General features: G+C 46.0%; 2 protein-coding genes across 8 annotated transcripts in view; both read left to right on the forward strand.

Annotated features, from left to right (window-relative positions):
* zgc:162171 (uncharacterized protein LOC565931 homolog) overlaps window positions 1–1,873 on the forward strand; it is a 10,925-nt gene extending 9,052 nt beyond the window's left edge. The window contains exon 3 of the mRNA XM_066681940.1: window positions 1–1,873. This exon is cut by the window's left edge and continues 2,859 nt beyond it. The gene's annotated coding sequence lies outside the window, so the exon portion shown is untranslated.
* An 8,202-nt stretch (window positions 1,874–10,075) lies between these two features.
* The window catches only part of si:ch211-200p22.4 (phosphatidylinositol-binding clathrin assembly protein), a 54,041-nt gene continuing 50,286 nt past the window's right edge, over window positions 10,076–13,830 (forward strand). For all 7 annotated transcript variants that reach the window (XM_066680398.1, XM_066680400.1, XM_066680401.1 and 4 more), the window contains exon 1: window positions 10,076–11,510. In XM_066680398.1, coding sequence (XP_066536495.1) covers window positions 11,381–11,510 — 130 coding nt within the window. In that variant the 5' untranslated portion in view covers window positions 10,076–11,380. The remainder of the gene's footprint in view (window positions 11,511–13,830) is intronic.

Raw genomic sequence — 13,830 nt, forward strand, 5'->3', positions numbered from 1 at the left:
CAGACACAGGGAGAACACACCACACTCCTCACAGACAGTCACCCGGAGAGGGAATCGAACCCCTTTAATTTAGACAGATGAATATATCATGCGTCACACTTGCTTCAGTTCATCTATTTTCACTGTGAGAAGATAATACTGAAATTTGTATATCTGTCAGGAAGTCACTAGGGGAAGACAGGAAACAGACTAAAAATTCAAACAATACATCAAATAAATAAATCAGTCACAGTATGTGTTGGTGTTCTCAGAACAATTAACTACTGCTCAGGAACCCAGACCTCAACATCACTGAATGTGTTTGTGAAAAGCAAATATGGCTCCAATTTCTAAATCTAATTTTGGAAAATAATTTTTCCAAATTCATTGAGTTATTTTCTGATAAATCTATTTTCTGCTTCTGTTTTTTCCCCTGATTCGTCACATTGTGAATGGAAAGAAAAAATGAAGGGTAGTCTCTGAAGTTTGCATAGTACTGCATATCTGTAGGCTTCACAACATTAAACTCTACAGGAGTCACAACTCCTAATACTACTGGTGTATGCGGTGTATTGTTGTTGGTATCTGATGCTGAGCAGGTGCGTGCCTGGTGTTTAAATGTGTCCCGGGCTGTTGATGCTGCTTATCTGAATGTTAAAGGTGCTCTGGGGAATTGCCAAAGTGTTTATCATGTCATAACCCATATGCCACACTTTCCTTTTTCACTTCACCACTTCCCTTCACTAATTACTGCTGCCATGCTCACTCCCAGCCCTGCTCTCCTCTCTGGACTTTATAATTTTAGGGTCCACACAGCAGCTGGGATCTAAAAATACACCAAAAGAGATTATACATCTACAAATTATAGGTGCTTTGGAAGGTTAGTTTCTGCTTGGCAAGTCTACGCTAAAATGATTGCTGACATATTGGAATGCGCAGAACATGACCATTTGGATGTGCCATTCATAACGGCCTTTTGCAAATGGCTGACATTTCCGTGAGAATTTGAAAAAAGTAGAAGCATCTATTCCATCTACTTCTTCAGCCAAGATAAAGGCTTCTTTTGTATCGTTGATCCAAATTACTGGTAATTCACAAAAGATAGCAAGGAGCACTTAAATTTGTCTACTCTGTATCTACATTGTGTCTTACATGCTTCTGCACACAGATTGTAGGTTGTCTGTATCTTTGCCTAATGTGCTAGCCCCGTTCAGCCTTATAGTGAAACTGTATGTGACAGTGACACGACAGTGTGTTTTGTGTTGGTGGATAACACACAGCGGAGCTGCCTGAGATTTAAAAAATCTCAGTGTCACCACTGCACTACTAAAAGTCAAGCAACCAAAAAAAATCCTGCCAACAACAAACCTGGTGTCAGAAACTGACCGCTGATGAAGGATTAGAAGATAACTAAGAGAACCACAAGTCTAAGTCTACATAGTTCACCAATAATAAGGTGGATAGTAAATAAACACAGTGTTAAAAACTCCAGCAATGCTACTGTGCTGACTCACTTCTGATGTCTCATTCATTATCTGTAACCCTTATCCAGTTCAGGGTCGCGGTGGGTCCAGAGTCTACCTGGAATCATTGGGCGCAAGGCAGGAATACACCCTGGAGGGGGCGCCAGTCCTTCACAGGGCAACACACACTGACACATTCACACCTATGGACACTTTTTTGACTCGCCAATCCACCTACCAACGTGTGTTTTTGGACTGTGGGAGGAAACCGGAGCACCCGGAGGAAACCCACACAGACACAGGGAGAACACACCACACTCCTCACAGACAATCAACCGGAGGAAACCCACGCAGACACAGAAAGAACACACCACACTCCTCACAGACAGTCACCCGGAGAAAACCCACGCAGACACAGGGAGAACACACCACACTCCTCACAGACGGTCACCCGGAGGAAACCCACGCAGACACAGAAAGAACACACCACACTCCTCACAGACAGTCACCCGGAGGAAACCCACGCAGACACAGGGAGAACACACCACACTCCTCACACACAGTCACCCGGAGGAAACCCACGCAGACACAGGGAGAACACACCACACTCCTCACAGACAGTCACCCGGAGGAAACCCACGCAGACACAGGGAGAACACACCACACTCCTCACAGACAGTCACCCGGAGGAAACCCACGCAGACACAGGGAGAACACACCACACTCCTCACACACAGTCACCCGGAGGAAACCCACGCAGACACAGGGAGAACACACCACACTCCTCACACACAGTCACCCGGAGGAAACCCACGCAGACATAGGGAGATCACACCACACTCCTCACACACAGTCACCCGGAGGAAACCCACGCAGACATAGGGAGAACACACCACACTCCTCACAGACAGTCACCCGGAGGAAACCCACGCAGACACAGGGAGAACACACCACACTCCTCACACACAGTCACCCGGAGGAAACCCACGCAGACATAGGGAGAACACACCACACTCCTCACAGACAGTCACCCGGAGGAAACCCACGCAGACACAGGGAGAACACACCACACTCCTCACAGACAGTCACCCGGAGGAAACCCACGCAGACACAGGGAGAACACACCACACTCCTCACACACAGTCACCCGGAGGAAACCCACGCAGACACAGGGAGAACACACCACACTCCTCACACACAGTCACCCGGAGGAAACCCACGCAGACATAGGGAGATCACACCACACTCCTCACACACAGTCACCCGGAGGAAACCCACGCAGACATAGGGAGAACACACCACACTCCTCACAGACAGTCACCCGGAGGAAACCCACGCAGACACAGGGAGAACACACCACACTCCTCACAGACAGTCACCCGGAGGAAACCCACACAGACACAGAAAGAACACACCACACTCCTCACAGACAGTCACCCGGAGGAAACCCACGCAGACACAGGGAGAACACACCACACTCCTCACACACAGTCACCCGGAGGAAACCCACGCAGACACAGGGAGAACACACCACACTCCTCACAGACAGTCACCCGGAGGAAACCCACGCAGACACAGGGAGAACACACCACACTCCTCACAGACAGTCACCCGGAGGAAACCCACACAGACACAGAAAGAACACACCACACTCCTCACAGACAGTCACCCGGAGGAAACCCACGCAGACACAGGGAGAACACACCACACTCCTCACACACAGTCACCCGGAGGAAACCCACGCAGACACAGGGAGAACACACCACACTCCTCACAGACAGTCAACCGGAGGAAACCCACGCAGACACAAAAAGAACACACCACACTCCTCACACACAGTCACCCGGAGGAAACCCACGCAGACATAGGGAGAACACACCACACTCCTCACAGACAGTCACCCGGAGGAAACCCACGCAGACACAGGGAGAACACACCACACTCCTCACAGACAGTCACCCGGAGGAAACCCACACAGACACAGAAAGAACACACCACACTCCTCACAGACAGTCACCCGGAGGAAACCCACGCAGACACAGGGAGAACACACCACACTCCTCACAGACAGTCAACCGGAGGAAACCCACGCAGACACAAAAAGAACACACCACACTCCTCACAGACAGTCACCCGGAGGAAACCCACGCAGACACAGGGAGAACACACCACACTCCTCACACACAGTCACCCGGAGGAAACCCACGCAGACACAGGGAGAACACACCACACTCCTCACAGACAGTCAACCGGAGGAAACCCACGCAGACACAGGGAGAACACACCACACTCCTCACACACAGTCACCCGGAGAAAACCCACGCAGACACAGGGAGAACACACCACACTCCTCACAGACAGTCACCCGGAGGAAACCCACGCAGACACAGGGAGAACACACCACAGTCCTCACAGACAGTCAACCGGAGGAAACCCACGCAGACACAGGGAGAACACACCACACTCCTCACAGACAGTCACCCGGAGAAAACCCACGCAGACACAGGGAGAACACACCACACTCCTCACAGACAGTCACCCGGAGGAAACCCACGCAGACACAGGGAGAACACACCACAGTCCTCACAGACAGTCAACCAGAGGAAACCCACGCAGACACAGAAAGAACACACCACACTCCTCACAGACAGTCACCCGGAGAAAACCCACGCAGACACAGGGAGAACACACCACACTCCTCACAGACAGTCACCCGGAGAAAACCCACGCAGACACAGGGAGAACACACCACACTCCTCACAGACAGTCACCCGGAGGAAACCCACGCAGACACAGAAAGAACACACCACACTCCTCACAGACAGTCACCCGGAGGAAACCCACACAGACACAGAAAGAACACACCACACTCCTCACAGACAGTCACCCGGAGGAAACCCACGCAGACACAGGGAGAACACACCACACTCCTCACACACAGTCACCCGGAGGAAACCCACGCAGACACATGGAGAACACACCACACTCCTCACAGACAGTCAACCGGAGGAAACCCACGCAGACACAGGGAGAACACACCACACTCCTCACACACAGTCACCCGGAGAAAACCCACGCAGACACAGGGAGAACACACCACACTCCTCACAGACAGTCACCCGGAGGAAACCCACGCAGACACAGGGAGAACACACCACAGTCCTCACAGACAGTCAACCGGAGGAAACCCACGCAGACACAGGGAGAACACACCACACTCCTCACAGACAGTCACCCGGAGAAAACCCACGCAGACACAGGGAGAACACACCACACTCCTCACAGACAGTCACCCGGAGGAAACCCACGCAGACACAGAAAGAACACACCACACTCCTCACAGACAGTCATCCAGAGGAAACCCACACAGACATAGGGAGAACACACCACACTCCTCACACACAGTCACCCGGAGGAAACCCACGCAGACATAGAGAGAACACACCACACTCCTCACAGACAGTCACCCGGAGGAAACCCACGCAGACACAGGGAGAACACACCACACTCCTCACAGACAGTCACCCGGAGGAAACCCACGCAGACACAGGGAGAACACCCCACACTCCTCACACACAGTCACCCGGAGGAAACCCACGCAGACACAGGGAGAACACCCCACACTCCTCACACACAGTCACCCAGAGGAAACCCATGCAGACACAGGGAGAACACACCACACTCCTCACACACAGTCACCCGGAGGAAACCCATGCAGACACAGAGAGAACACACCACACTCCTCACAGACAGTCACCCAGAGCGGGAATCAAACCCACAACCTCCAGTGTGACTGCGACACTACCTGCTGCGCCACCGTGCCGACTTTTTATTTGATTACACAATTAAAATAACACGCTTTTATTCATGGGGCTCCCCCTAGTATAATTAATGTTTACAGCACTGTACTGAAAAGTTACATGGTTCTGTTTCTGCAGTGCTGAGCCCAGAGTAGAACTCACATAGGCTTTATACTCCAGAGCATCACAATGATTTTAAAACTGTAATTTTAAGGTTAAATTGTTTCAGCTGGCCCCTCCCCCTCCTAGTTCCAGTCTTGTTTTGGTCTGAGTCTTAGTTCTTTAGTTACTTTTGTCATTTTGTATTTCTGTCTGTACTCTTTCTCCATCAACCATGTGTTTCTTAGTTTCTTCTCCTTCTTAGTCTCATGTGACTGCTCCAGGTTTCCCTTGTGTGTTTTGGGTCGGGGGTCTTTGGGGGTCTTTTCTATTTCTTGGTTATATTGATGTATAGTGTCTGGTTGGGGTTTGTCTCTTTGTCTGATTTTCTTCAGGTCAATTCCTGTTTATTAAAATGCATCTGTGGATTTACATCTGCTTTGTTTGTTTCCTCAAATCATATGGGGACATAAATGCATATTGTTTCTTTAACATAAGGAATATTTCAGTGCTAAACGGCTAAAGGGAATGTTGCTGATTATTTAAAAAGAAAAGATAAGCAGATGCTGCTGTTCTCAGAAAGGAGTGAAAATGAAAATGTTAAAGTCTGAACAGGAATGAGCTTGGATGTTTTTGGAAAACAACAGTAACTACACTATGTAGCCAAAAGCAATATCAAATGTGTCCACGGCTCCTATTTCTCGTCTGTGGATGAAAGAATAACCTCAAATTAGATTGTAGTGTGGCGGAGACATTTTAACATTTTATAAAACATGAAGCTATGAAAGCTAAGCAGAGAGAAAGAGACTAGCATCTCTGTACCTCCTTTATCATTCTGGTCTCTCTCTCCCTCCCTCTCTCTCTCTCACACACACTCACGCACACAACACCGGCCAATGACAGAGAACCCCGTGACGGATGTAAGATGCTACGACAACGAGGATTTAATTACACATAGGGCAAGAGAGGAAACACAAGAGTGTTGTGTGTGTTCAACTCCGAAAGACAAACCCAAGCTAACCAGCTAGCAGTGCTACACCAAATGTTCACAACACTAGGCTCTCTTCCCAAGGAAAGAAAGGATACACTTCTAAACCGTGCAACTAGAGACCGGGTGAGTAATCTAACCTCATATCCAAATGTGTCCTACCTTTATGTTGAAAATTAATTTATTGTTTAAAATAAACTTTTGAAACGTTTCAGAAACCTTTGCACTGGGCTTTTATTTTCTTCTTCTTCCCTTTTTGAATTAGAGAAAGGATCTGAAACTGTGTGCCACATTCCCCTGAATCCAGGTAATGCCCTGTGTGTGTATATGTGTGTATTAAGTATTAAATAATAACATACAATAATCAAATACTGTCAGAGAAGTGTAAATCAATGTATTTCTGTTCTAATTTTCAGCATTGTCCAGTCATGAGCACTGACCTCTTCCCAGGTGTAGTGTACACAGCTGGACCGTCCTACCTGAGTCTGGTCCTGTTGGCATTCACTGTAGGACTGTCCGGCAGTATTTACCTCTGTGTCCTGCGCTATATCTGTACTGGATGCTGCCAGCCTATCGGAGTTGGACCAGAAGATGAGAGCCTGTCTAGAGTGGTCTGAAAATACACTTTTAAAACCAGAAATGCAGAGAGGAGCAGTGCCATAGAAGATTATTCCCGTGTAGTTCTTACTGTGATTATCTGACTTGTGTTATATGCAGGGTGTGTTCCAGTGACTCCGGGAACGGCTCAGGACCCACCGCAAACCTGAACTGGATAAGTGGTTACAGACAATGCATTGTAAAAGACCTGAATGCCAGCATATCCACTTCTCTGGTACTGAACCTAGTGCGCTTGGTTCATGGGTATTTCTTTACTGTTGGCTCGCTTTGTGTTATTAAAATGCATTTCCTCACTCAGTACATTATACATTAGGAATTATTTGCACTCCCCAGAACTGTAAAGTCCAAGAAAACATTTCAGAACCCTTTATTTTCAGACCTGTAGTGTTATGTTAGTTCGTGTTTGGACTGGCTGCTCTATGTTACTTTGAGCCTTCTCTGTTTTCTACAGACTCTGCGGCCGAAATGGTGTGGTAGAGTTGGCACAGTGGTACGAATAGCTGTGATGGCTGTACTTAAGGCAATGGGGGCACATTGATTGAACTATTATTTTGCTCGGCGTTCCACTTACAGCTTTGATCATTTTCACTGAGAAAGGCACAGCTAGTGCCACTTTTATTCCTTTGATATTCTAAGGTGTGAAGAAGAAGCTTACTGTAATTGGACCCTACAAAATGACTGATAATTCACAGAGACCGCTGTAGTAATGGTGGTCGTTATAGACACACGGTTGCATCAAATTGTCTTTTCACAAGTCCCTTGTGTCATGTGTTCATACTGTCAGTATTGTTGAAATCATTCATGGGTGAGTGTCCTACAAAGCTACTCGTTTGATTGACAAGCTTCCATCTGGGCAGGTGATCTGGAGGCTGTAGTTACTGTTGCTATGCGGAGCCAGTTGCCATGGTAACAGTTCTCGCTCCCTGCCTCTAGGTGGGGCTGTTCTGTTGTCAGTGAGGTTGTCAGTAAATGGCAATCATGGGATGGACTTGTGCTGACTAATTTATGTATGTTGTGACCTCTTGAAATCTGTAATTATTTATTATGTATATCTGTATATAAAAGTATTACGTTTTAAGTATGTGTGTTTGAGGATGTGTTTGGCATTAACTGACAGCTAGTTTAATAAAGGGCTACTTTGATAAAGCCAGAGGCCCTACTTGTTTTGAACTTACGGAGGTTAATAAAAGATGAGCACTGATATCACTGAGGTTTTACACATCGCCTAACCACTTCCTTCACTGGATGATTAAGTTACTTGTTCAAAGAAACATATTTCCTGTCACATATCGCTTGTTTTTAAACACTCACCATCTCACAGTGAGGTCATGCATTTTTTTCTGGGCATAAATGAAACGTTACATGTCTTGACTTTTAGAAGAGTTTGTGATAATGTAATGATACCTACAATTATTCATGCACTGTTGATAATAACAAGTAGCGCTTGCGAATCTGCAAAATGAATTTTAACATCGTTGCAAAATTTGGAGTGAAATGTATATACATAAACACACCCTCTGTTGACTCAGTGATCCTTCGCGGTGGTTTCATAATATCTGTGGTCATTTGACTTCTCAAAACAGAGTATTGCACCACTCTGCCCTTGGGCTTCAGTCACAGGGTTGAGGAAATGATAATATTGGGTGATATAAGCAGTGGATTATCAAATCCTACATATTGCAGCTGTATTGAGCAGTTATCCAGACTGTTCAGCACTGTGATATAATATTATTTAAACATTAGCTGATTGAATGGACATTTTATTTTAAAACATTTACAGGAAATGCAAATTTGTTAGATATCGTTTAGCACACAGTGTTTGGGATTAGACCCGGCAGTTAAATGAATTACACATTTGAACATTGGAGAAACATCTTAAGTAGGCATCCTGGCCAAAAACTAACATTGTGCAAGTTTTTGTTAATGTATAATATATTTTGTGGCACAGATTTTCTCTCCTTTACATCACACATTTGACAGTATTCACAGGTTTGTATCCATCTGAGTTTTCACCCGTTCGTTTTCTCTCACAGTACTCAGCATGCATTGCACAACTCTGCCATACGACCTCAACTTCTCCAGAATAACACTCACCTGACCCTCTGTTCCAACCAACTTATCATTTTCTAGTACCATAAATGTCCAGCATCCTTTCTTTTAAAATGGATGATATCCTGAGGCTAAATCTACAAAATATTAACGTTTTCACATGTCTGAATTATAATTTTGCAGGAAAAATAAAGTACTATGCGACACGGTGGTGCAGCAGGTAGGTGTCGCAGTCACACAGCTCCAGGGGCCTGGAGGTTGTGGGTTCGATTCCCGCTCCGGGTGACTGTATGTGAGGAGTGTGGTGTGTTCTCCCTGTGTCTGCGTGGGTTTCCGCCGGGTGACTGTCTGTGAGGAGTGTGGTGTGTTCTCCCTGTGTCTGCGTGGGTTTCCTCCGGGTGACTGTCTGTGAGGAGTGTGGTGTGTTCTCCCTGTGTCTGCGTGGGTTTCCTCCGGGTGACTGTCTGTGAGGAGTGTGGTGTGTTCTCTCTGTGTCTGCGTGGGTTTCCTCCGGGTGACGGTCTGTGAGGAGTGTGGTGTGTTCTCTATGTGTCTGCGTCGGTTTCCTCCCACAGTCCAAAAACGCGTTGGTAGGTGGATTGGCGACTCCAAAGTGTCCATAGGTGTGAGTGTCTGTGTTGCCCTGTGAAGGACTGGCGCCCCCTCCAGGGTGTATTCCCTCCTTGCGCCCAATGATTCCAGGTAGGCTCTGGACCCACCGCGACCCTGAATTGGATAAGGGTGACAGATAATGGATGGATGGAATAAAGTACTAAGTGTGAAGTAATATTAGCCCATTTCTGTCCTTTCAAGTATTGTGAGATGTTCACACTTTGTAAAGAATAGCTGACATTTTATGTTTTTAAAAAAAGGAAGATCTGTTTTGATTTTTTCAGAGACTTAATTAGATTGTTTTTGGTTGATATTCACACACACACAGGCGGTAGATGTATGGGGAACTGTCAAAGCCAAGTGCAGGCGTGCGGTGGCCTCTTTAAGGTGTTCAGACTCTCAGTTCTCCCGCAGCTCGATCCAATCCGCTCCGTGTCTGATCACCTGATCACAGCGCAGCCATTTTGTCTACAACTGCCCGCTGCACTCCTCACTACCCGGAATAACCTAACACCGACAGTACGTTCGCTGCGGAGCGGAGGGATCTCGCAATAACCCTCCCCGCTGCCGACTACGACAGATATCGGTCTAAATCCTCCGTTTTCCCCTTTCGGCGATGTTTCGGACGGACTAAACAGACGACGGGACCCTGGCTAGCGTTAGCATTCAGGCGCTAACCTCTGAGATTTAGACGTGTACTGTTCAGCCGCGGGCAGCTTTCGCTGGTTTTAGATTTCAACTTCGCTCAAGCTCGACACTTTCAGTTTTCAGAGGGCTTTTCCGGTTTGAATACGCTGCTCCTTTTATGTCGAACAATTATGTCATGTATGCCATCGAGCTGTGAATATATGTGCGGGATTAGCGGCAGTTCTGTGGTGGCATTCATTTCTATAATCATCTGAAGTTAACGTCTCAGCTTTAACAGAGTTTCAGGGCAAGTTCTGTACCTGGATAAATTAACCTGCCAGCTTTTTTTTTAGCCTACAAATTGAACTTCTCGAATGTAGTTTAGGTGTTAAACTTTCACATCCTGTGGCTAAAATCACCGTGGAGGTCGTTTGTGTGTTGCTTTTTGCCAGGTGTATTATGTGTGTGGTGAGATTTGTCAAATAACTTGACGTTGACGTCAGACGACGAATAGCTAAAAAGCTAATGATGATATCTATGCATTTTTGACGAGGAAACCCATGCGAATTAGCTAGCTAGTGTTTGTTGCCAATTTTCTTATAGCCGAGAAAACCAAACATATCGCTTCTTTCACGCTCTGCTTTTTCTTTTCTGTGGGGTTTTATTATTTTTTTTTTTGGTGGTCTTCGTTATTTTCCGCTGTGCTCAGAACTGGCTCCACTTATAGCTAGCTATGTCATTTTGTAACGTTCCTATATGCTCAGATTTCAGTACTATGACCTGTACTCGGTTTGAACGCTGTTATGGTTATATTAGCTAACAGAAGTTAACCAGTTAGCCGGTTGCAACAGACTCTGTTGCGACGATATTTGTACTAGCTAGGTAGCTACGTTACAAAGAGAGTATTTTGTAGCTTAGAGATCAAGCCTTTCATCGCGCCTTTAAACACACACACACACACACACCAGTATCGCTGGTATTGGTAGCCAGCTCTGTAGTTAGCTAGAGAATTGCGTTTTTATAAGCCAGTCCCTTTCAGAGACTCTTAATCTTTTGTACATTAAATAGCTCGGCAGCTGACTGTGTTTGCTAAAGGGAGAAGGGGTTTGTGAGTTGATATCGTCGTGATTGGATCTGAAGTGAAGATGTCCGGACAGTCCATCACGGATCGGATCGCCGCTGCTCAGCACAGTGTGACCGGGTCCGCCATCAGTAAAGCGGTCTGTAAGGCCACCACACATGAAGTCAGTGGACCCAAGAAGAAACACCTTGACTGTGAGTAACTCATAGACCCTATGTGCTGTAATTCAAACTGTTCTCTACAATACACTTTTTTCCACTGAACTCTCATTAGTCCATCCTTAAAGAGACCTGTCAGTGGCTGTATCAGTCTAACATTAGTTTCTAACCTGTGCAAATTCCAAGCAGCTAAATAATAATGACATAACTTCACACAAAGGCCATTTGTTTGGCTCATTTGCCTTTTTTTTAATTACATAAAGATTTAATGTTATGTCTATAAAACAAGTTTGTTATTAATTATTAAATAGTCGTATTTCCTTTTTTAAAAAAAAAATGTATACAACACCCTGTGTACTTTAGGCCTCTTTGACTTTCCCATTGTCCTCAGATAAGGTCTTTTTTTCGTTTGATCACATTCACATTGTTATAACAAATCACTGTAAGGAGTCAACACAGAGGCTGGGCGTTTTCGTTCGGAAACCGCTATGTTCCAAAACGTCTCAGCGGTGAATTCAGACAGGTAGGCTTCCTCCTTGTGTCATAACCCGAGGAACCAATCCTGTCCACACCTTGGGTGGGGCTTTTGAGCTGCAGGTGAGCAGTTGATGAGGGACGAGTGGGGAGTCACTGCATATTCATTGAGCTGTGCTGAATTAAGGTGGACTTGATTGAAATGGGGATGTTTTAAGGTAGGGCTAGACCATTGATTCGTAGAACTTGAGATTGACAGAACAGTACTTATATTGATTATAGTTATTGTTCTTTTAATGTTGTTCATCCCGTTTGTTAATTCTCTTAACATTTCCCCTGCTGCACGTTCATGTACTGTCCCCTTTACCACTTGAAGCACTGTTACATCACCAAATATGACGAGTATGTGGCTCAAGTAGAGACTGACAAGCTACTTGAGGAAAACCAAAAATCCCAGCCTTAATACTTGAGCATATTTACAGTACAAGCCTTGCCAGTGCACTGAGGGTAAAAAAAAAACAAGGTAATTATGAATTAATAGCAGTGATGAACAATATATCGGTGGCTAAGGCTTTATTTGCCGAATTGTGGATATTTTTTAGTTATTTTTATCGGACCGATATTGGAATATTTGGCCGATATTACAACCGATAACTTGGCGCGTTTTTGTGCTTGCACGTATGCACTGACGCCTGTGAATACACAACTATGTCTGGCATGTGGACTTTTTCACAGTTTCTGGGATTAAATTTCTCTTTGGTAAGAAGTAATTTAAAATATCAGCAACGCTCAGTAAACACACACACACATAGCTGTGTAAACACACACACCCAAATACCGCATGTTAAACAACAGAAAGATACTCTCAACGACCACAGTGCAGGAGGCCTTCGTATATAAAACACATGAAAATAGATAGTCATTCAGCATCTGAATTTATTACTGAGACACGATGATAAACTATTACAAACGCTTGCTCAAACACCATCTCCCTCGCTCGCTCTCCCTCACTCTCCAAAACAAACCCGGTGCTACACTAATTAGTGCCCCTCTAGAAACCATTCATGCGGATCCAGCAGTAAATCTTTGATAACAAATAGAAACTAGGCAAGCGTAGATTTGTCGGGCCTCCGTATAGCCACCGTCACAGAGGTCTTTCTGGCATTTCAAAAATAGGAACGCTCAAAATACATACCCTTGTCTTTGTAAGGTCTGGAGAAGCTTTGGTGCTTCAAATCTGTCTTTGTTTACATGCAGTTTTTATTGTATGTTGTACAGAAAACGTGGAGGGCGGGACTAATACATTCATTCATTCATTCATTATCTGTAACCGCTTATCCAATTCAGGATCGCGGTGGGTCCAGAGCCTACCTGGAGTCATTGGGCGCAAGGCGGGTATACACCCTGGAGGGGGCGCCAGTCCTTCACAGGGCAACGTAGACACACACACACATTCACTCACACACTCACACCTACGGACACTTTTGAGTCGCCAATCCACCCACCAACGTGTGTTTTGGACTGTGTGGGAGGAAACCGGAGCACCCGGAGGAAACCCACGCAGACAGAGGGAGAACACACCACACTTCTCACAGACAGTCACCCGGAGGAAACCCATGCAGACACGAGGAGAACACACCAACTCCTCACAGACAGTCACCCGGAGCGGGAATCAAACCCACAACCTCCAGGCCCCTGGAGCTTTGTCACTGCGACACCTACCTGCTGCACCACCGTGCCACCCCAGGACCAATACATGCAGAAATTAAAAAAGGAGCACAAAATTTTGTTCATAATACAGGAGGTCCTCAGTTTACGTCAGTCCAGAGTTACGATGTTTCATGGTTACGACACGTCTCCCATTTACTGTATAAAGCCTTGT

Source organism: Hoplias malabaricus, chromosome 9 (assembly GCF_029633855.1).
Source record: "Hoplias malabaricus isolate fHopMal1 chromosome 9, fHopMal1.hap1, whole genome shotgun sequence".
Lineage (NCBI taxonomy): Eukaryota > Metazoa > Chordata > Actinopteri > Characiformes > Erythrinidae > Hoplias > Hoplias malabaricus.